Below are 22,178 nucleotides of genomic sequence, written 5' to 3' on the forward strand. Positions count from 1 at the left end.
CTCCTCCTCCCTCACTCCTCCTCCTCCCTCACTCCTCCTCCTCCCTCACTCCTCCTCCTCCCTCACTCCTCCTCCTCCCTCACTCCTCCTCCTCCCTCACTCCTCCTCCTCCCTCACTCCTCCTCCTCCCTCACTCCTCCTCCTCCCTCACTCCTCCCTCACCCCTCCTCCTCCCTCACCCCTCCTCCTCCCTCACCCCTCCTCCTCCCTCACCCCTCCTCCTCCCTCACCCCTCCTCCTCCCTCACCCCTCCTCCTCCCTCACCCCTCCTCCTCCCTCACCCCTCCTCCTCCCTCACCCCTCCTCCTCCCTCACCCCTCCTCCTCCCTCACCCCTCCTCCTCCCTCACCCCTCCTCCTCCCTCATTCCTCATCTTCCACTCATTCCTCCTTCTCCCTCATTCCTCCTCCTCCCTCATTCCTCATCTTCCCCTCATTCCTCCTTCTCCCTGCATTCCTCATCCTCCCCATGCCCCTCGTCCTCCCCGCACCCTCACTCCTGCTGTCTTCCCTGTGCTCTTCTTCCTCGGGTGTGCTCGTGGCTTGTGGTTGAGTGTCCCCCATGGGCAGGGTTTGGGGAACAAGTAGAAAATGGGGGTTTCTTTTCCCAAAAGGTTCCTAGGTTCGCTCTCCTGTGTGAACTTCCATTTGGGTTGGGGCGCTGTGCCTGCTGGCGGGTGTTCTGCCATCTGGAGGGAATCGTGCTGATCCTGTGGTGTCCCCATCCCATGGGGTGGTGGTGGGAGCGCAGGGGGACCCGCAGCGGTCAGGCCGTGATTACTGTCTTGTAACAAACTCTTAAGAAGCCGAGAGATTTCTGGCGTCCCGTTGACATCTGGGCTCGGCCCAGGCTCTCACAGTTCCTCTCCAGGACCTGCCAGCCTTGCTGCCTTGTCAGGAAGCCCCAGCCCTTAGGCTCAGCCTGCTCTGGCTCTGGGCACAGCGTGCAGGTCTTGACCAGGAGGGACTCCTCCCACAGGCTGCCCACTGGTTGTGGGATCTTGCACTCTCTCTGGCCTCAGCCTGTTTTCCCTTTCCTGGGTCTGACTCACGATGGTGGTGGCTTTGGAGGTGTGCATCACGGAGCTTCCTTCCCTGAACACCCAGTTACCCAGGTCTTTCTGGCTCACACCGCTCAGCCACCTTGGCCACCTGAGCTCAGCCGACCTCACGTCTAGCCTCCCTAAGTGCGGTCCTGAGTGGGGAACATGGGCAGCCCCAGGACCCTCGTTTGAGGATGGCTGGCCTGGGAAAGCAGTGCTGGGCCTGCAGGGGAGCCTCTGGTTCCTCTGTCCTTGCCAGAGTGTCTGAAACGCTGCCAAGGGCGCCTCACCTGGGGCCCGTTGTCTGCGGTCTCTGCAGCAGTTGAGCGGGAGCCTCTGCTTGGCGCCCCCTGTTGCAGTCCAGCCCCGTGCTGGGCCTCTGTTTTTGGCCACCCGCCTTCTTCCCTTGGCCTGTGGGTCCTTCACGGCTGCTCTTCCCACCTTGTGTGGGCTGCTCGTGAACATTCCCAGGTCACTGGACTCCAAGATTCACAATAAGAGACTTGGTCACGAATCCCGCCCCCTCTGTTTTTGGCCCCACTCAGAAGAGGCCGCTGTTGCCTTTTCCCTGCACCTGAAACCCACGGCGTGTGCTCGGCTGCGTGGGCTCAGCCCTGGAGGTGGCGGGCGGGTGTGGGCAGGGCCTAGCACCGACAGCAGCGGTTGTTGGCTGCGCCGGGTGGCTGTGCCCGTGAGACGAGCCTTCATGGCACTGAACTGGAGTATTGTTTTGCAGTGTTATATTTGTGAATAATTTTGCCTTTGGTCCTGAGGTGGATCACCAGCTGAAGGAGCGGTTTGCAAACATGAAGGAAGGTAAGGCGCCCTCCTCGCTGGTCTGTGCTGGTGTGACATGATTGAGGAAGGGTGGCCAGGAGGTCCCCGCAGGGTGTCCTGCAGAAGGCAGCTCAGACTTGGGGTCTTCAGTCCCCTTGGAGCCAGGTGGTCTTCCTTTATGCTTTTTTTTCTTTTTTTATTGAGACAGTTTTGCTCTGTCACCCAGGCTGGAGTGTAGTGGCACAATCTCTGCTCACTGCAACCTCCGCCTCCCGGGTTCAAGCGATTCTTCTGCGTCAGTCTCCTGAGTAGCTGGGACTACGGGTCTGTGCCACCATGCTCAGCTAATTTTTGTTTTTATTTTATTTTATTTATTTTTTGAGACGCAGTCTCACTGTGTCCCCCAGGCTGTAGTGCAGTGGCGCGATCTCAGCTTACCGCAACCTCTGCCTCCCAGGTTCAAGCAATTCTGCCTCAGCCTCCCAAGTAGCTGGGATTACAGGCACATGCCACCATGCCTGGCTAATTTTTGTACTTTTAGTAGAGACAGGATTTCACCATGTTGGCCAGGCTGGTCTCGAACTCCCGATGTCAGGTGATCTGCCCGCCTTGGCCCCCACAAAGTTTTGAGATTACAGGCGTGAGCCATTGTGCCCAGCCCTGGAATCTTCTTGAGTTGAGCCTACAGCTTGCTTATGGCCAGCTGACCACTCAGGGGCAAGAGTCCCCTTTATTCTTGACCTAAGCACATAGAACTTGGTGTCCATACTGAGCAGGAGTGGGGCTCTCAGCTGTTTTGTTTTCTCCCTCCGGAGAAAGGTCACCAGGCCCATGCAGGGCCCTTCACGCTGTTTTCTGAACCCCAAGCCCTGGCGTAGTTTCAGGAGCGGAGAACTCAGCCCATGACATCGATTCCAGTCCTGCAGTCGAGGGTGGGACCCAGACCACACTCTGTGGACTGCCCATTCCCTAAACATGGAGACTGAGCCTGCCATTGTCTCCCAACCCCCGCCAGCCCTCCAGCAGGACATAGGGCAGGTTTGGGGTCTTCCTTGAGGGGATTGTGCTGCCTGCCTTCCTAGGCTCTCCACCAAGCCCTGCAGCAAGCACCACCTCATCTGTATCCTGGCGGACGTGGCTTCCAGAGCCACTGCTGGGCTCGAAGACAGGCGCTCTGGGGGTACCCCCTCTTCCTCCCAACTGCTCCCCACCTTTCCTCTCTAGGGAGGCCTCCAGAGGCTAGGGGAGAACTGCGGTGGGCTCTTCAGGCCTCCCAAACAAAACCCAGAGGGTCTGCAGCTGCCTTCAGCACCAACGCCCCACAACCTGGGGGTTTGGGGGGTGCTTGCGTGCCTGTGTCTCTGTGTGTGTGTCTGTGTCTCTGTGCATGCCTGTATCTCTGTGTGTGTGCCTGTGTGCCTGTGTGTCTGTTAGCGTGTCTCTGTGTGCGTGCCTGTGCGTGCCTGTGTCTGCATGTCTGTGCCTGTGTGCATGCCTGTGTGTGTGCGTGCCAGTGTGCCTCCGTGTCTATGTATGTGTCTGCTTGTTTGTGTGTGTGCATGCATGCCTGTGTCTCTCTGCATCTGTGTGCCTTGAGAGTTTGTTTGCATATCTGTGTGTGTGTGTGCGTGTGGCAGTGGTGTTTCTGACTTATCTTAGAACCACGTGAGGACACCATGCTTCCCCGCCCAGTCGCCCCCACACCCCAGCAGCACTGCGGGCCTCCCTGCACCCTGCAGCTGCATGCAGGAAGGCAGCAGTGGCTTCAGGCAGCTCCTGTCACCCCCTCCATGGTCCCCATACCCGCTGCCCTAGAACGCCTCTTCTGGCTGTTTCTCACCAGCTTTCTCTGCACGATCAGACGTGGTGGCTGAGTCAGGGTACTGCAGTGGCGTCTTCTGTCTGGCCCCTCCCTGTTTTGAACATGTCCAGTGAAGGGCAGGTGGCCAGCAGTGCTGATTCTAGGGGCCTTGATGGTCCCAGACATGCCCATGAGCATTTGTTAGCCTGGCTCTGCAACCATTAGACGTGGCCCTGCTCATGTTTGAGGTCCTCTGGTAGGGATACTGGCCTAACCTGTGTGCCCAGCCTGGCCCTGGAACCGCCCTTCCTGCTCCTCCTGAGGGGAGTGGTGTGTAGAATGCCAGGCCTGGGCTGGTGTGGCGTCCGGGGGAGGAGAGCTGGGATGGCGGGGTGTGCATGTGTTTAAATGGATCCATTTTGACTTTTAATTTTTTTTTTTTTTGGAGACGGAGTCTCACTCTGTCGCCTAGGCTGGAGTGCAGTGGCGCAGTTTCTGGTCACTGCAAGCTCTGCCTCCCAGGTTCATGCCATTCTCCCGCCTCAGCCTCCCAAGTAGCTGGGACTACAGGCGCCCACCACCACACCTGGCTAATTTTTTTGTATTTTTAGTAGAGACGGGGTTTCACCGTGTTAGCCAGGATGGTCTCGATCTCCTGAGCTCGTGATCTGCCTGCCTCGGCCTCCCAAAGTGCTGGGTTACAGGCATGAGCCACCGCACCTGGCCCACATTTTGACTTTTATAATTACCTTCTTTATATGTGTAAAAACAGAAGGCTCTGTTTCTCTCGGTCCTGCGAAGTTCGGCTCCTGACACCAAGTTCTTCCTGCAGCACACCCAAGATGCCCCATAGTGGCTGGTGATAGTGAGACTGACGCTTAGCAGCAGCCTTGCAGGTGCCTGGCTGACTTTTTTGTATTTTTAGTAGAGACAGGGTTTCACTGTGTTGGTCAGACTGAGGCTGAAGGTGTCCATCCGGTCTGTTTGTCTTTGCATTTATCACTGACAGTCAGTTAGAATCCCAGGGTTCAGAGGTATTTGAAATAATTCTTTTCGCATGACTGTTTCCAGTTTGCATCTACAGTTAGATTTTGTTCCTGTTTGTGTACGGCTTGGGGGTTTGCTCTTTCTGCCTCTCAAACCTTAGTTTTTTTTTTTTTTTTTTTTTTGAGACAGGGTCTTCATCCTTGGCCCAGGCTGGAGTGCACTGGTGTGATCATAGCTCCCTGCAGCCTTGACCTCCTGGGCTCAAGTGATCCTCCTGCCCCAGCCTCCCGAGTAGCTGGGATCACAGGCATGCACCATCATGCCCAGCTGATTTTTTATTTTAATTTTTTGTAGAGACGGGGTCTCCCTGTGTCCCAGGCTGGGCTGGAACTTCTGGCAGTCTGCCCGCCTTGGCCTCCCATAATGCTGGGTTTACAGGCGTGAGCCTGTGCGCCTGGCAGCGTAGTGGGTTTTTTTTTTCTTTTGAGGCAGAGTCTCTCTCTGTCGCCCAGGCTGGAGTGCAGTGGTGCGATCTCGACTCACTTGCAGCTTCCACCTCCCAGGTTCAAGTGATTCTCCTGCCTCAGCCTCCCGAGTAGCTGGGATTACAGATGTGCGCCACCACACCTGGCTAATTTTTGTATTTTTTTAGTAGAGACAGGGTTTTACCCTGTTAGCCAGGCTGGCCTCAGGTGATCCACCTGCCTCAGCCTCCCAAAGTGCTGGGATTACAGGCATGAGCCACTGCACCCCGCCGAGAATGTTTTTTAAAGAAGCATTATTTGTAGGAGGTTGGGCGTGGTGGCTCACTTGAGGCCGGGAGTTCCAGACAAGCCTGGCCAGCAGGGTGAAACCCGCTCTCTACTAAAAATCCAAAAATTAGCCAGGTGTGGTGGTGTGCGCCTGTAATCACAGCTACTCGCAAGGCTGAGGCAGGAGAACCGCTTGAACCAGGGAGGTGGAGGTTGCAGTGAGCCGGGAGACTCTGTCTCAAAAAAAAAAAAAAAAAAAAAAAAGTTATTTGTAGAATAGGCTTCAACTTGGAAGGTGTTTCCTAGTGTTGCTTGTAGGCAGGTGGACAGGACCCGGAGCCCAGCGTGTGTGTGTTCCGTGTCGTTGTTCCTTCTCTGTCACCTTGAGTGGTGTCTGCTCTTCTGTTTCCTCTCTCCTGTGTGGCAGTAAGCAGTGTCTGTGTTTCAGGTGGCAGAATCGTGTCCTCGAAACCCTTTGCACCTCTGAACTTCAGAATAAACAGTAGAAACTTGAGTGGTAAGAAACTCTCATGTTGTTAATGATGAACACGGGTAATTTTAACCATCTGACACGCAGTATTCCTAGGTCCCTCTTCCTTGACCCTGTGGACATTGGGGCTGGATCCTTCTGTGGGGTGGGGCTGTCCTGGGCAGTGCAGGGTGCTAAGCAGCGTCCCTGGTGTCCACCCACTCCATGCCAGGAGCACCCCTGGTCGCGACAACCACACACGTCCCCATAGAGCACTGTGTGCCATGGGGGTAGAATCACTCCTGGGGGAGACCCCGGCTTCGAGGGGAGGCGTGAAGGATTTACGGGACTTTTGTGGACAGAGACAGGCCCATGGTGGGAAGGAGCCGGCCCCTCCCATGCCCCCTGCCTGCCTCACTGTGCTGCGTGCTCTGTCAGCTCCCAGCCCTGCGGGGCAGCACGGCCTCCTCTGAGGGGCTTCCCTGAGGAGCGCCCACCCGGGAGGTGCCTGTGTTGCTGGGTGCTGGCCGTTCTTGCAGCCATGATCTAAGTCGCTTCCAGATCTTCTCCCCCTCCTTTTCCATTCCACTCAGCTGGGTTTGTGGCTGTTTTTCTGAGGTTGGAGGGGCCCAGGCCAGGTGGTGTTGAATGGTGCACCTCCCTGGGCCGGCCTCTGCGGGCCACTGTGGCCTGACGCAGTGTGGGAGAAGAGGGAAGACGCGCAGCTCAGGCTTCTGTCCCCACGCCTGCCCTCGGGTGGGTGAGGTCTGCATGGAGGGGCTGTGGGCAGGCGCAGGCCCCGGCCTCACCTGTGGCTCCTGCAGACATCGGCACCATCATGCGCGTGGTGGAGCTCTCGCCCCTGAAGGGCTCGGTGTCGTGGACGGGGAAGCCAGTCTCCTACTACCTGCACACTATCGACCGCACCATAGTGAGTATCTCGCTGCGCCCCAGCCGCAGGGCCGTCCTGGTCTCGCACCCCGCCCACGTCACACCTCTCTCCTTTCTCATGTGGCCTCTGAGACCCTCCCCTCAGAGCCCTCAACGCCCCTCGGCCCCTGAGCTCAGGCCCAGCTCCTCAAGGCCCCTCAGTACTGCTTGCACCGCAGGACCCACCAGGGTCCTCCCAGGCACTGGGCGTGTCCTGGGTGAGGGCTGAGTGCTGTCTCCCCTAGTCTACGCTCAGCTCCTGGGGTGGGGCGGGGCCTTCAGAGTGATGTGTGACCATAAGGGTCCTGGCCGCCATATCCAGAGGCCCCTGTGAATAGGAGTCCCACGCCCCTGTTCCCAGCTTCCTCCATGTGAGAGGGTCCTGAGCGGGGAGACACCAGGGTCCATGGGTGGGGTCTGGGATGCTTCTTCCCTCCCTGTGTTCCCCAGGGTCCTCTGACACAGCCCTGGGCCAGTGTGCGGCCTGCCTGCCTCCCACGGTGCTTCCCCCCCCGGGCACGAGTATCCCGAGCCTCCTGGCATGTGGGCAGCGCCAGCCCTCCAGGGCTGGGAGGCTTCCCCTGGTCTCTTTCCCGTCCTTTGGTTGGGCACTCTGTTCCTGTTGTTGGGGTAGCGGTGGTTTTCCTTACGGTGGTGCTGGTGTGTCTGCACCCTCACTGTCCAGTGCTCAGAGCCTCCACTAGAGCCTGCCTGGGGAGCGCTGGTGCCGTCTGGGGACCGACAGCCCCAGGCAGATGCACCCCGCCCTCCCACTGCTCCCCCGAGGGCCCTGGGACGAGAGGCATGGTGAGCTGAGGCTGAGGCTCTGGGGGCTTGGCCTACCGTGTGGCCCCCACCTCCACGCAGTGCTGCTGCTTCAGCTGCCCTGGCACTGACGCCCTCGGCGCAGCCTCTCGCCTTCTCCTCTGAGGCGGGCGCGGTTCTTCTGTGCAGAAAGCCCTCCCTCTTCCAGAAGCAGAGACACATCCCAGGGCCCTGTGTCTGTTCTGAAGGCTTAAACCAGCCCCGCCCACCCGTCGCGTGCTGGTGAATTGAGGGTGACGCCTGGCCACAGCTGGGTTAGTCACATCCGCGTTTGCCACTGGGGGGCTCCAGCTGCATGCCTGCTGTCCCCAGATACCAGAACAGCCTCCCCAGCCACTGTCCAGGTTGCTGTTGTTACCTGGGTGTCCAGACAAATCCGAACAGAGATTGGGACTCCCTTCTAATAAGGGTTCTCTTTCTTCTTTTTAGCTTGAAAACTATTTTTCTAGTCTGAAAAACCCAAAACTCAGGGTAAGTTTGTGTGTTTTTTCTCTTGGGTTAATAACACGCATGCACTGATGTGGGGAAATGCAAAGCCGTGCGCAGCCGGGTTCAGGAGCCACGACTGGAGCACAGCCCTGCCGCCCCTCGGGGCCCGGCCCTGTGCCCTTTCCCGCCTCCTTCCTGCTCCTCCCCACTGTCACTCCTGGTCCTCTCCCTACCCTTTCCTCCCTGTCCTCCCCCTCTTCCTCTCCTCTCCCAGCCCTTTTCTCTCACCATTCAATCTCTCTCTCTCCCCCACCCTCCCTCTCCGTTTCTCTCTCTCTCCCACCCTCTCTCTGTCTCTTTGCCTCTCTTCATGCTTTGCCTTGTCTTTGATGGTTTGGCCTGGGCCATCCTTCCCCTTGTTAATACTTATTTTTGGGGAGGTGACTTGGCTTAGTTTTGGTGGTGGGGTGAGTTGCACTGAAGGGCTGGGTGGGTGAAAAGCTTGTGCGTCACTGTTGGCTGCCCCCTCTTGAGGCCTGGGGGGCCACACATGTGCGCTTGTCCCACCCTCGGTGCAGAGTGCAGCTCCTGGGCCCCCGCGCCCTGCACGCGCTGCACCGTCGGAGGCAGGGCTGTCCCCTCCTCTCCCACCTTAAAGCAGCGGTGGGAAAGCCTGGCTTGGGGAGCCACAGTGGCCGCCCTGCCCGCTGGCGCTTCTGCAGCCTCAGACCTGCCTGCTTATTTGCCACCAAAGCTGAGAGGATGTTTGTCCGGGCGTCCTTTCCTTTTGGAGGGGGTCAGACAAGACCAGCATGCGGAGAACTCCGTACAGGAAGGGCTCTGTCACTGCCTGGATTTGTAGCCAGGGCTGGGCTCCGACCCGGCCTCAGAGCCTGGTACCCCTCGGGGGCCCTCTGTCCTTCCCACCATGCTTAGGGGGATGTGGGTCTTCCCTGGAGAGCAGGGAACGGCCCGAGGTGGCCAACGCACCCTGTGTTCTCCTTCCCGTGGGTCGCGCCCTCCACTAACTCACATCAGAGAACTTGTGCATGGCGTCCCATGTGTGGGCCTCGGTGCCTTTCGAAGAGAGGAGAGAGGGCAGGGGAGGCTGTGGGCTGTGGCTTCTAGGTCCTGCTGCCTGAGGGGCTTCTCGTCTCCTGTCTTGGATGTGGTTCTTTTTCTCTGTGGCTCACAGTCTGGCTTCTTACTGACAGGCATCTGTGATTGTGGGAGTGGCTGTGAATGCCGTTATCCGTGCCCACGGGTCACGTCCTGGCCTGCGGGGCCCCAAGCAGCCCACTGCTGTCTCTGGGCCTCAGTTTCCTGATTTGTGCCACAGAGGACTTGCAGTGGACAGAGTTGGGCCTGTGGCCCCCTTGAGTCTGAGCTCCGCGTGCCTCTCGGTGCAGGAGGGCTGTGGGCAGCGCTGGGGCTTCCTGTGGCTCAACCTGCTCTCCTTCCAGGAGGAACAGGAGGCAGCCCGGCGCCGCCAGCAGCGCGAGAGCAAGAGTAACGCGGCCACGCCCACTAAGGGCCCAGAGGGCAAGGTGGCCGGCCCCACCGACGCCCCCATGGTAAGGCCCCAGCCTGGCTCCTGCTGCTGGAGGGCACCCGCCCCCTGCCCGGGAGACCCCATTGGCGGGAGGCTCTGTGCCCACCCCTGTTCTTCCCTTGTGTCCTCCAGGACTCTGGTGCTGAGGAAGAGAAGGCGGGAGCAGCCACCGTGAAGAAGCCGTCTCCCTCCAAAGCCCGCAAGAAGAAGCTAAACAAGAAGGGGAGGAAGATGGCTGGCCGCAAGCGCGGGCGCCCCAAGAAGATGAACACTGCGAACCCCGAGCGGAAGCCCAAGAAGAACCAAACTGCACTGGATGCCCTGCACGCTCAGACCGTGTCTCAGACGGCGGCCTCCTCACCCCAGGGTGAGCCGCCCCCACGCCACGGCCCCCGCTCTCCCCGAGTGTGGATGCCTGGGGTCCCCTCTGCTGGGACGCCGCCCTCCTGAGCCCCGGGTGTTCAGGGTGTCCCTGGAGCCTCCCTGTTGTGGCTGTGCCTTCAGGGTGGCCCCATCCTAAGGGGTTGCTGGGCACCTGCCCCATGCTGACGCCTCTGCCCACCGCTCTCCCGACCCGCCCCGTGCTGACACCTGCCCTCCGCTCTCCTGACCCGCCCCGTGCTGACGCCTGCCCTCCGCTCTCCCAGATGCCTACAGATCCCCTCACAGCCCGTTCTACCAGCTACCTCCGAGCGTGCAGCGGCACTCCCCCAACCCGCTGCTGGTGGCGCCCACCCCGCCCGCGCTGCAGAAGCTGCTAGGTGAGCCCGCGTGAGGCGTCCGGCGAAGGGTTCTGGGCTTGGGGTCATCCCAGGAGGACCGTGGGTTGTGACACTGACCTCGCAGCAGCCCCCGTGACCTCCATGCTGGACCCCACTGAAGTTTACCCAGGGTTGGGGTCTGCCTGCTGCAGGGGTCAGTAGAGGCTCAGATGCAGCCTGTGGGTTGTCTGAGGTCTTACCCAGGAGATGCTGGGTGACACTTGGGACATCTGCAGTTGTCATAACTTAGGGATGTTGCTGGCATGGGGTGGGTGCAGGCCAGGGATGCTGCTCAGGGCCTTGCAGTGCCCAGGATGGCCCCACGCAGTGAACACTTGGCTGTGCAGGGGTCAGAGGGCCTGAGTGCTCTGCGAGCTTGGGGCGTGTGGCATGGGCCCCGCCAGGCTCTGCTGAGCTCCTGCCTCACGAGTGCCTGACACCTGCCGAGGCCTGGGACTCGTTCTCAAGGGCTGCTCCCGCCTCTTCCCTCTCAGTCTCAGCTGCTCTCTTCTCACCTGTGTTCCGCCTCTCTTCCCAGAGTCCTTCAAGATCCAGTACCTGCAGTTCCTGGCATACACAAAGACCCCCCAGTACAAGGCCAGCCTGCAGGAGCTGCTGGGCCAGGAGAAGGTGGGTCCTGGCCCCCTTGGCATTCCGCCTTCCCGCACAGAGGCAGGTCGTTCCTGTTCCTGGGCATCTGTCCCCTGTGGCAGAGGGCCTGGAGCGCAGGCCTGAGTGGGCTCCCTCCTCTGCTCACCTGCTGCAAGAAACAAACCTACCCGTTTAAACCCAAAAAATGGACTGAGAGACCTGGAAAACAGCAAAAATGAGACTTTTAATCATGGTTTTGCAAGACCTGGTGTCTGATAGGCACACCCAGCACAGTTTGAACAAGCAACCTTCCCCCTAGTGCACAGGTCCCTCCCCTGGTTCCTCAAAGGCTGAGTACTGTGAGGTCACAGTCTTCCCAGTTGTCGCCTATTGGTTGTTCGGCAGGGGCTGGAGTGCAGTGGTGTGATCTCGGCTCACTGCAAGCTCCGCCTCCCGGGTTCACGCCATTCTCCTGCCTCAGCCTCCCAAGTAGCTGGGACTACAGGCACCCACCACCACATCCGGCTAATTTTTTGTATTTTTAGTAGAGATGGGGTCTCACTGTGTTGGCCAGGATGGTCTTGATCTCCTAATCTCGTGATCCTCCCGTCTCGGCCTCCCAAAGTGCTGGGATTACAGGCATGAGCCACCGCGCCCGGCTGTAGGTGTTTTCTTTAGGGTTGTCCTGCTGCGTTTTGTGCATTGCAATCCCAGTCAGCTCAGGGGCTCTTCAAGTATTTGACTTATGATCTAAGTAGCTGGGCAGGCTGATTAAGAACAGACAAAGCCAGCTCTTTTGCAGGCTGGTAAACCTTCATCTTAGGCTAAACTTGTTTGGTTCGGGTGAGGGCAACTAAGCCGGGGGAAGCGGGGGCAGGGGAGGCTGACAAGCAGGCATCAGCGATCCAAGCAGGGGCCTAGTACATGCTGTCTCTTCTGTAGTTTGCTGACCTAAGCCAATTCAAGGCAGTTTGTCCTGGAAATGGACCACTGTATACATGATTTCCTTCATCTGAGGTCCCGGCTGTGGGGCCCTGCCCTGGGAGCCTCGGAGGACCTGCTTCAGTGGGGAGCTAGGGCCGGGCTATGGGGTGGAAGTTCTGGCGGCCCAGAGATAACTCCAGAAGCCATTGGAGCCACAAGGTCGGCTGTCCCTGAGCCCTGGTTTGCATTTTGGACTTTGGTTTTGCTTTTAAAAAAATGCTTATAGCGTGCTTTGAGCATATATGCACATGCATTGCTCACTGTGTAGATGACAGCATGCCTGGGCCGGGGCCCTGTTCTCTGTTGGTGTCTGAAGGTTGTCCTGTGTCAGTGGCTCCTGGGGTCTTCCCTTGGAGTTGGGCCTCTGGACACTGAGTGTTTGCTGTTACGCTGCAGAAGGCTTCCTTGCAGATCCATGTGAAAAGTCCATCCCCTGGTATTGCCTTGGGATAAACTCCTTGGCATTGGCCGGCCTCTGCGTGGCTGGGGGCGCTGCCCTGGCTGAGTCCAGGTGGGGTGGCAGGTGCAATCCCTCCAGTTCTTTGCAGTGAACCTGACGCAGAGCTGGTCCCCTCCCGCCGCGGCCTGAGTATTTCTTGACATCTCAGCCCGGTGTGGGTCCCCTCAGGCATGTCTGTCCTTGAGCGTGTCTTCAGGAAGCATGAGAGGCAGGGCGTGGGCCCTCCCTGTGGGCCCTCAGTCACCTGCTCTGGCCCTTAGTCACCTGCCCTGTTTGTCCTACAGGAGAAGAACGCCCAGCTCCTGGGTGCGGCTCAGCAGCTCCTCAGCCACTGCCAGGCCCAGAAGGAGGAGATCAGGAGGCTGTTCCAGCAAAAATTGGATGAGGTAGTGGACCCCAGAGGGCAGGTGGCAGGTGGCAGCTGGGGCGCAGGCTGGGGTGGTCCATGTCCGTCGGTATGGCTTCCTGTGGCTTCCTGTCTATGCTTCTGTCCAGCTGTGTCCCAGGGGCTGGGCTGCAGGGGTGGTCATGCCTGGGGGCTTACTTCACCTTGGAGGCCACCAGCATGACCTCTCCCCCGCCCCATGTCCCCAGCTGGGTGTGAAGGCGCTGACCTACAATGACCTGATTCAAGCGCAGAAGGAGATCTCCGCCCATAACCAGCAGCTGCGGGAGCAGTCGGAGCAGCTGGAGCAGGACAACCGCGCGCTCCGCGGCCAGAGCTTGCAGCTGGTGGGTGCCGCGGCGCGAGGACAGGGACGTGGAACCAGAGGGGCCCTGCCTGGGCGGGTGTGTCCTCTGTGCGGGTGGGAGGCTCTGGAAGGCCCGCCTCTGTTGTGGGGTTTGTTCCCAGACGAATTGCGCCACCTGTGAAAGCTTGTCGAGCGCGTCACAGCAGGCAGGCCTGGGCCCCTCGGCTGGATGGTTTCTCAGCGGCCCTGGGTGTCATGGAGCCACACTCTGGCAGGCTCGAGGTGTGGGGTCATGCGAGCATCCCACCATCGTGGTGTGGGTGCTGGAGCTGCCTCATCTGTCCGTGGGGGGCCCCAGTCTCCACTTGTTCCGCATCCTCAGCCTGCTATTCCAGAAACGGGGTCTGTGCCCTAAGCACACATGCTGTTGGCTGAGGCAGGCCCAGGGAACCCTGCCCTGAGAGTGTGGGGTGTGCTGGGCAGGCAGCCAGCCAGTCGCAACTGTCCCATCCCTATCCCCTCAGCTCAAGGCTCGCTGCGAGGAGCTGCAGCTGGACTGGGCCACGCTGTCGCTGGAGAAGCTGTTGAAGGAGAAGCAGGCCCTGAAGAGCCAGATCTCGGAGAAGCAGAGGCACTGCCTGGAGCTGCAGGTGGGCTGCGGTTGAGGCTGCACTCCGTGGTGTCCGAGCCTCTCCCATCAGCCTCCCTGTGACGGCGTTGAGCCTAGGGTGCTTGCGGTTGAGGCTGCACTCCGTGGTGTCCGAGCCTCTCCCGTCAGCCTCCCTGTGACGGCGTTGAGCCTAGGGTGCTTGCGGTTGAGGCTGCACTCCGTGGTGTCCGAGCCTCTCCCGTCAGCCTCCCTGTGACGGTGTTGAGCCTAGGGTGCTTGCGGTTGAGGCTGCACTCCGTGGTGTCCGAGCCTCTCCCGTCAGCCTCCCTGTGACGGCGTTGAGCCTAGGGTGCTTGCGGTTGAGGCTGCACTCCGTGGTGTCCGAGCCTCTCCCGTCAGCCTCCCTGTGACGGCGTTGAGCCTAGGGTGCTTGCGGTTGCAGCAGCCTAGGAAGAAGGTGGAGGAGGACAGTTGGGTGGAGGCTTGTGGAACCTTCTGTCTTGGGCCGCAGGCTGGCCGTGTGGATGACTCCGCCTCACTCTAGCCCTCAGCTCTCGGGGGCATCTCGGGATTGCTTGGCTGAATGCGCAGCGCTAACCTAGGATTTCCTGATTTCCTGGCTGCCTCCTTGCAAATCATTTCTGTAACAGTCATAGGGGAGAATTTGCTCATTAGAAAAATAGCTGGATCGGTGCAGGGGCTTATGCCTGTAATCCCAGCATCTTGGGAGGCTGAGGCAGGCAGATCACCTGAGGCTAGGAGTTGGAGAACAGCCTGGCCAACACAGTGGGACCCTGTCTCTAGCAAAAATACAAAAATTAGCCGGGTGTGGTGGTGTGGGCCTATAGTCCCAGCTCCCAGGGAGGCTGAGGCAGGAGTTCTGGCTCCCAGGATGGCATCCCCAAGGGCCATATTGAGGCAAAAAGGGCCGTGTTTGAGCCCGGGAGGTGGAGGCTGCAGCAAGCTGAGATTGCACCACTGCACTCCAGCCTGGGTGACAGAGCCAGGCCCCATCTGAAAAATAAAATAGCTTGTACTTTCTGACACCGAGAAACGCATTCGTGGAGGCCGAGTAGAGGAAGTGTGGAGGAGGGTGTGCAGCGGGAAGGTGCTCTCCTCCCTGCTCCCAGGCAGGGGCAGGTGCTGGTGGGCGGTGCCCACAGCTGCCGTGCAGCCTAGAAAGCAGCAGGTCACGGGCTTTGTTCCCAGCGCCCCATCCCATGGATACTGTGCCCGCCTGCTCACCTTACGTGTCCCCAGCGTGGTTTCACTGTTGATGGACCTGGTTCCCTGTCGCTGTACCTTTGCTGCCTTTTCAAATGACTGCACCAAACCGTTGCTGCAAGGCTGTCCCCGGAGGCGGGCTCTCACGGGCGGCTGACGGACGTCGGGAAGCGCCACCCACGTGCTCCCGAGCTGCTCCTTCACGTGTGTGGCCCAGGCGAGCCTCACCAGCGTGCGTTAGAGAAACGGAGGTCGCCGACCTCTTTACCACAGCCGGGCCTCGTGGGTCTGCCTGGAGTAGAGCCCTCGGGAAGAGCATATTTGGGTTCTGACCATTTTTGTCATCATCTTTTCTGTGTAATAAAAAAACAATGTGTTTGTTAAAAGAAAGGAAAGCAGGTAAACAGAACAGATAAACTAAAAAGAAAAAGCCCCTCTCAGACTCAGTGCCCGGGGAAGCTGCCACGCTCGAGTGGCGTGTCCCTCCACAGGTTTTACACTTAGTAAAACTGGATGTTTTACACTTAGAGTCTATTTTGAGAGACGAGAGCTCTTTGTATCTTCCTGTTGCTCTTTTTGGAGAAGGTGCCTCCATGTCAGCAAAAACCATCCTCGGCCCTCCACATGACTTTATTTGACGCCCCCAGCTTCCCGACCTCGACTCTAGGTGGTCGGCAGCTTTGGTTTTTCCATCCCACACAAGCAGCGGGGGTCCTGGCCACCCCTCCGGGTGTCCATCTGTGGCAGTCTTGGTTCCCTGGAGTGGTCCCCCGGTGGGGCGGGCCTGACACCATCTCTCCTCCTGCAGATCAGCATTGTGGAGCTAGAGAAGAGCCAGCGGCAGCAGGAGCTCCTGCAGCTCAAGTCCTGTGTGCCGCCTGACGATGCCCTGTCCCTGCACCTGCGTGGGAAGGGCGCCCTGGGCCGCGAGCTGGAGCCTGACGCCAGCCGGCTGCACCTGGAGCTGGACTGCACCAAGTTCTCGCTGCCTCACTTGAGCAGCATGAGCCCGGAGCTCTCCATGAACGGCCAGGCTGCTGGCTATGAGCTCTGCGGTGCGCTGAGCCGGCCTCCGTCGAAGCAGAACACGCCCCAGTACCTGGCCTCACCCCTGGACCAGGAGGTGGTGCCCTGTACCCCTAGCCACGTTGGCCGGCCGCGCCTGGAGAAGCTGTCTGGCCTAGCCGCACCCGACTACACTAGGCTGTCCCCGGCCAAGATTGTGCTGAGGCGGCACCTGAGCCAGGACCACACGGTGCCCGGCAGGCCGGCCGCCAGTGAGCTGCATTCGAGGTGAGTGCCCTGGTGGGGTTGGGGGTCTGCAGCTGGTGCCTGGTGACTCTGCCTGGTGTGCTCAGGCTGTCGGGTTCTCAGCAGGAGTGCGTCTGTTGAGGAGACTGAGGTGGGGAGGTGCTGGGCCAGGCCGCTGCCTCTGAGCGCCAGCCCACGGCCCTCGAGAGTGACTGCAGCTTCTCATTCCAGAGCTGAGCACACCAAGGAGAACGGCCTTCCCTACCAGAGCCCCAGCGTGCCTGGCAGCATGAAGCTGAGCCCTCAGGACCCGCGGCCCCTGTCCCCTGGGGCCTTGCAGCTTGCTGGAGAGAAGAGCAGTGAGAAGGTGCGGGCCGCGACCCCTGCCCCGGGCTCAGGGAGGTGCTCAGCAGAGGCGGCCTGAGCGAGTTGCTAGCAGGAGGGCTTGTCCTAATTGACCTTGGGGCACAGTGAGGTACTGGGGCTGACCTGGAGTAGGACGTTGTGGCAGAGTTGGGGGCAACCAGTAAGGACAAGTCACAGGTGACGTTGGGCAGGTGCCATGGAGGACGTGGGGTTTGTCAGGGTGTCCCTGGTGCCTCTCAGTTCTCAGTGACGGACGGCAAGTGCTGGTAGAGACGCAGAGCCCAGTTTGGGAGGCCGCTGCCCATGAGGACTTCCTGGAGGGCACTGGCCTGTGTGCACAGGGATGGAGAGGGAAGGACGGTGACGTTGCATGGACTTGGCAGTGATGGATGTGGGCCCTGGGAGGCTTGGTGGCCCCACGGGTGACTGCCCACCGAGCCGGGCGGGCAGGCTGGAGGGGACAGATGGGCATTGCTTTCAGACACCAGGAGCGTGCCATCCCTCTGGAGTGTCCCAAAGCCGGTGTCCAGGAGGGCCTGACTGCGTGGGGAAGGTTGCAGGGCCTTGGCAGCGTGGGGGCCGCCTTGAGAGAGCTGTAGCAGGCCCCCATCCTGTGGCTGTGGTCCCTGTGTCCTGGAGGGGTTTGTTGACCCACGACTGGGGGTCGGGCCTTCGTCTGCAGGGCCTGAGAGAGCGCGCCTATGGCAGCAGCGGGGAGCTCATCACCAGCCTGCCCATCAGCATCCCGCTCAGCACCGTGCAGCCCAACAAGCTCCCGGTCAGCATTCCCCTGGCCAGCGTGGTGCTGCCCAGCCGCGCCGAGAGGGCGGTGAGTGGCTCCCGGGTGGCCGTCCCCAAGGGCCACGTTGAGGCAAAACAGTTTGGGGTGCTCGAGACCTGGCTCACTTTGCGAAGTCTCACGCTGTAAAATGTCGAGCGTGAGGCAATGCAGTCAAGGTGGGCTGTCCAAAGCCGGGGCGTGTCCGGTGACCTGGGCCGTTGTTTTCGCCAGTCTTTTTCTTTTGGGTGAAAGGTACGTGTGCAAGTGGAGAGGGCCTCACACCTTCTGGGTTGAGGAGGAGCTCAGAGGCCCACCCTGGCTCCCAGCCTCACTCCTCATGAGGCCACATTGGCTGCCGTGGCCCCTGTCCTCACAGCTGCCTCTGGGTTCTCCCACCCAGTGCTGTGCATGCAGAGAATCTCGCCTTATGTAGCATGGGTGGGATTTTCTGGGCATTGAACTATTTTTTAAAAATTGTGCGCTTTAAGTATACGCTTCAGTGGTTTTTAGCATTTATTTTTTATTTTTTATTTTTATTTTTCAGACGGAGTCTCACTCTGTCGCCCAGGCTGGAGTGCAGTGGTGCGATCTCGGCTCACTGCAAGCTCCACCTACCGGGTTCACGCCATTCTCCTGCCTCAGCCTCCCGAGTAGCTGGGACTACAGGCGCCCGCCACCACGCCTGGCTAATTTTTTGTATTTTTAGTAGAGATGGGGTTTCACCGTGTTAGCCAGGATGGTCTTGATCTCCTGACCTAGTGATCCGCCCGCCTGGGCCTCCCAAAGTGCTGGGATTACAGGCGTGAGCCACGACGTCTGGCCTCTTTCTTTTTTTTTATTTTTCGAGATGGAGACCCATTCTGTCCCCCAGGCTGGAGTGCAATTGTGTGATCTCGGCTCACTGCAATCTCTGCCTCCCAGGTTCATGCCATTCTCCTGCCTCAGCCTCCCGAGTAGCTGGGATTACAGGTGCCCACCACCACACCCGGTTAATCCCCGCCCCCACCAGCTGAGACGGAGTCTTGCTCTGTTGCCTAGGCTGGAGTGCAGTGGCACGATCTTGTGATCTTTACTCACTGCAGCCTCCGCCTGCTGGGTTCAAGCAGTTCTCCTGCCTCAGCCTCCCGAGTAGCTGGGATTACAGGCATGCGCCACTATGCCCAGCTGATTTTTGTATTTTTAGTAGAGACAGGGTTTCACCATCTTGGCCGAGCTGGTCTCAAACTCCTGACCTCAGGTGATCTGCCCACCTCAGCCTCCGAAATTGATGGGATGACAGGCATGAGCCACCGCACCCGGCCAATTTTTGTATTTTTAATAGAGGTGGAGGTTTTGCCCTGTTGGCCAGGCTGGTCTCGAACTCCTGGCCTCAGTCGACCCACCCGCCTCGGCCTCCCACAGTGCTGGGATTCCAAGTGTGAGCCCCCGTGTCTGGCCGGTTTTTTGTACTTTTATACACCTCTGTCTAATTCAGGACATTTTCTTCACCCGGGAAAAAGCGTTGCCCGCCTCAGCAGTCACTCCCTAATCGTCCCCCAGCCCCCGGGCCCCCGAACACGCTCATGTCTGGGCCTGTCCCTTCTCTTGGCACGTGAGGGCATTCCCTGTGTGGATGGAGTGTGCCATCTTCATCCGTGCCCAGTTGATGGACCCCGGCTTGATTCCCCGTTTTGGCGATTGTGAATCGTTCTGCTGTGAGCGCTGGGGTCCAGGTTTCTGTGTGGATGTAGGTTTGCTCTTTGGCCCATGTGGGAGTGGAGCTACTGGGTTCTGCGGTCACTCTGCTGACCTTTGTTGGACTTGGAGTGTGGTGTGGGGAAGTGCAGGGGGTGGTGGCCGGCAGGTGTGTTCTCGCGAGCGCCCTCCTCACCCCACCCGACTGCTGGCATTTGTCTGTGCTGCTCAGAGAACACAGCCCCTTCCCGGTGAGGGCGGGCTGTGGGTTGCTCGGGTTGTGCCCAGTACCCCCTCCCCACAGCTAGACCCCAGGACTCCCGCCTCCTGACCTCCCTGCCTCAGGCCCGCTGCCCATTCACACGCAGGCACTGCGCACTCTCGCTGTGCCACTCGCCTGGGGCCCCGCTCAAGTTCCCCCGCTGCCCTCTTCCCACGCGGTACTGGACGGTGACCCCAGCGGCCTCCCCCAGCCAGCTGCAGGCCTCAACACTCACTGTTTCCAGCTGGGTTCTGGGTCTCCTGGGGCACCTGCTGCCCCTGACACACAGGGTTTTCTCTCTGCAGAGGAGCACCCCCAGTCCCGTGCTGCAGCCCCGTGACCCCTCGTCCACACTTGAAAAGCAGATTGGTGCTAATGCCCACGGTGCTGGGAGCAGAAGCCTTGCCCTGGCCCCCGCAGGTAACGCCCCTCCTGTGCCCTACCCTCAGGACTCTGCTGCTGCTGCTGCTCTTCAGGCAGGAGGGCTGGGTTGCTGGGAGTGGAACAGGGCTTCCCGGGGTGATCATGGGGGCTGCTGCCCCAAACCGCCACGCCTCGTTACTGACACCCTTTCCTGCATCCCACGAGCTGGGATGCGGATCGGGCTCAGCTGCAGCCATCGCGGCCTCATACCTGGGTCTCCCGACACTGACACCTCCTGCTTGGGTGTATTAATTCAGCCCGTGAGGTCGGCCCCAGTGCTCTCGGGGGCTCCTGTACTCACAGCTGGGAGGCCCCTGACTCAGGATCGGCTCCACACACAGCAGTGCCCAATGGCACACGACCGTGGGCCTCCGTGCTGGTAGCAGCATGGTTTCTGGTTCCTTGAGAAGGTGCCGCCTGAGCAGTCTCTGCTGTTAGCCCAGTTTCTGCAGAGAGCCAGAGAGGATGCCACTTTGGCTTTTGTTGACACTGCAGGCCTGTCTGTTGTGGAAGCCGCAGAGACAGCATGTCAGCGGGCATGGCTGTGTGCCAGCAAAACTGTACTTAAAACAGCAGAGGACATGAGACCCCCAGGCTGGTTTGCTGGCCCCAGGTTGAGATGCGGTATGATGCGGCAGCTACTTTTTTAGGAGTAAAAAGTAAAATGTGGCCGGGCGTGGTGGCTCACGCCTGTAATCGCAGCACCTTGGGATGCCGAGGTGGGCGGATCACCTGAGGACAGGAGTTCGAGACCAGCCTGGCCAACATGGTGAAACCACCGTCTGTACTAAAAATACAAAAATTAGCCGGGTGTGGTGGCAGACGCCTGTAATCCCAGCCACTCGAGAGGCTGAGGCAGGAGAATCGTTTGATCCTGGGAGATGGAGGTTGCAGTGAGCTGAGATCGCACCACTGCACTCCCGCCTGGGCAAAAAGAGTAAAACTCCATCTCAAAAACAAAACAACAACAAAACAAGTAAAATGTACACGGCCGCTATTGAGACAGGAGGGCCTCTAGGGAGGCTGGGCAGGCTTCACAGTTGGCCACGTGAGGGCCCTGGAGAGGCCACCGAAGCCCGGGCAGTTCTGCCCTCGCAGGGCTGGGTTGTGCCCTTGGGGTGAGGTCTGCTCTGCGAGAGGCAGTGACAGTTTCAGGAGATTTTCAACTGGGTGGCAAACAGCCAACTCCAGAAGCGCCTTGCTGCGCCCCTGCACTGAGGCCTCATTGGCAGAAGCAGGGAGGCCGCCCCTTGTCCCCGGGTGGTCATGGAAGTGCACCACTCATCGTGGGCTGGGAAGCATGGCCACAGCCTTCAGGGTGGCCATAGCTTGGAGTATCCAAGCTGAGTTGTCTTCTGAGAACAGGAGGGAGGCAGGCCACTCAGCCATGGGCTTTCCTCATGGTGTCTCTGAGATCACGGGGCCAGAGGGCAACTTACTCAGAGGAAGCCTAGCTCAGCGGGGAGCCCACACCAGGAGGCTTCTTGGGAGGCAGCGTCTCAGCCAGGACCTGCAGGGCACAGGCAGCCCAGATGGGCGGGAGGAGGCACAGGGTCAGCCCTGAGCCCTGAGCTTGCCCACAGAGCCTTCTGGTTCCACCCCAGAGGGGCCGTTTTCAGACTCCCAACCCCTTCCCCACTTCCCTGCCTCTCCTGGAGCCCACAGAGCTCTTAGGGGGTGGTGCTCCCACAGCAAGGCTTTCTCTTTGGCCATCCTGTGTCCCCTGAGACCCCCATGTCCTTCCCGGCAGGCTTCTCCTACGCTGGCTCGGTGGCCATCAGCGGGGCCTTGGCGGGCAGCCCGGCCTCTCTCACACCTGGAGCCGAGCCGGCCACCTTGGATGAGTCCTCCAGCTCTGGGAGCCTTTTTGCCACCGTGGGGTCCCGCAGCTCCACGCCACAGCACCCCCTGCTGCTGGCACAGCCCCGGAACTCGCTTCCTGCCTCTCCCGCCCACCAGCTCTCCTCCAGTCCCCGGCTTGGTGGGGCCACCCAGGGCCCGCTGCCCGAGGCCACCAAGGGGGACCTGCCCTCCGATTCCGGCTTCTCAGATCCTGAGAGTGAAGCCAAGAGGAGGATTGTGTTCACCATCACCACTGGTGCGGGCAGTGCCAAGCAGTCGCCCTCCAGCAAGCACAGCCCCCTGACCACCAGCGCCCGTGGGGACTGTGTGCCGAGCCACGGGCAGGACAGCCGCAAGCGCGGCCGGCGGAAGCGAGCATCTGCGGGGACGCCCAGCTTGAGCGCAGGCGTGTCCCCCAAGCGCCGAGCCCTGCCGTCCGTCGCTGGCCTTTTCACACAGCCTTCGGGGTCTCCCCTCAACCTCAACTCCATGGTAAGGATGGGGACCAGCAGGGCTGGGGAGCACGGCGTGTGAAAGAAAGACCAGAGGGAGACCGGGTGTGGTGGCTCACGCCTGTAATCCCAGCATTTTGGGAGGCCGAGGCGGGTGGATCACAAGATCAGGAGATCAAGACCATCCTGGCTAACACGGTGAAACCCCGTCTCTACCAAAAATACAAAAGATTAGCTGGGC

The 22,178-nt window shown here is 59.9% G+C and overlaps 1 protein-coding gene across 9 annotated transcripts in view; it reads left to right on the forward strand.

Annotated features, from left to right (window-relative positions):
• The window catches only part of DOT1L (DOT1 like histone lysine methyltransferase), a 69,586-nt gene that overhangs the window by 37,585 nt on the left and 9,823 nt on the right, over positions 1-22,178 (forward strand). For 5 of the 9 annotated variants that reach the window (XM_063800991.1, XM_054673491.2, XM_063800993.1 and 2 more), the window contains 16 exons: positions 1,779-1,858; positions 5,808-5,876; positions 6,653-6,759; positions 8,013-8,054; positions 9,476-9,586; positions 9,697-9,931; positions 10,212-10,325; positions 10,864-10,955; positions 12,645-12,746; positions 12,955-13,092; positions 13,577-13,702; positions 15,695-16,179; positions 16,369-16,504; positions 17,186-17,332; positions 19,526-19,640; positions 21,394-21,977. In XM_063800991.1, the coding sequence (XP_063657061.1) occupies positions 1,779-1,858; positions 5,808-5,876; positions 6,653-6,759; positions 8,013-8,054; positions 9,476-9,586; positions 9,697-9,931; positions 10,212-10,325; positions 10,864-10,955; positions 12,645-12,746; positions 12,955-13,092; positions 13,577-13,702; positions 15,695-16,179; positions 16,369-16,504; positions 17,186-17,332; positions 19,526-19,640; positions 21,394-21,977 (2,683 nt within the window). The remainder of the gene's footprint in view (positions 1-1,778; positions 1,859-5,807; positions 5,877-6,652; positions 6,760-8,012; positions 8,055-9,475; positions 9,587-9,696; positions 9,932-10,211; positions 10,326-10,863; positions 10,956-12,644; positions 12,747-12,954; positions 13,093-13,576; positions 13,703-15,694; positions 16,180-16,368; positions 16,505-17,185; positions 17,333-19,525; positions 19,641-21,393; positions 21,978-22,178) is intronic. The other 4 variants (XM_063800994.1, XM_063800997.1, XM_063800999.1 and 1 more) reach the window with 2 other exon arrangements.

Source organism: Pan troglodytes, chromosome 20 (genome assembly GCF_028858775.2).
Source record: "Pan troglodytes isolate AG18354 chromosome 20, NHGRI_mPanTro3-v2.0_pri, whole genome shotgun sequence".
Lineage (NCBI taxonomy): Eukaryota > Metazoa > Chordata > Mammalia > Primates > Hominidae > Pan > Pan troglodytes.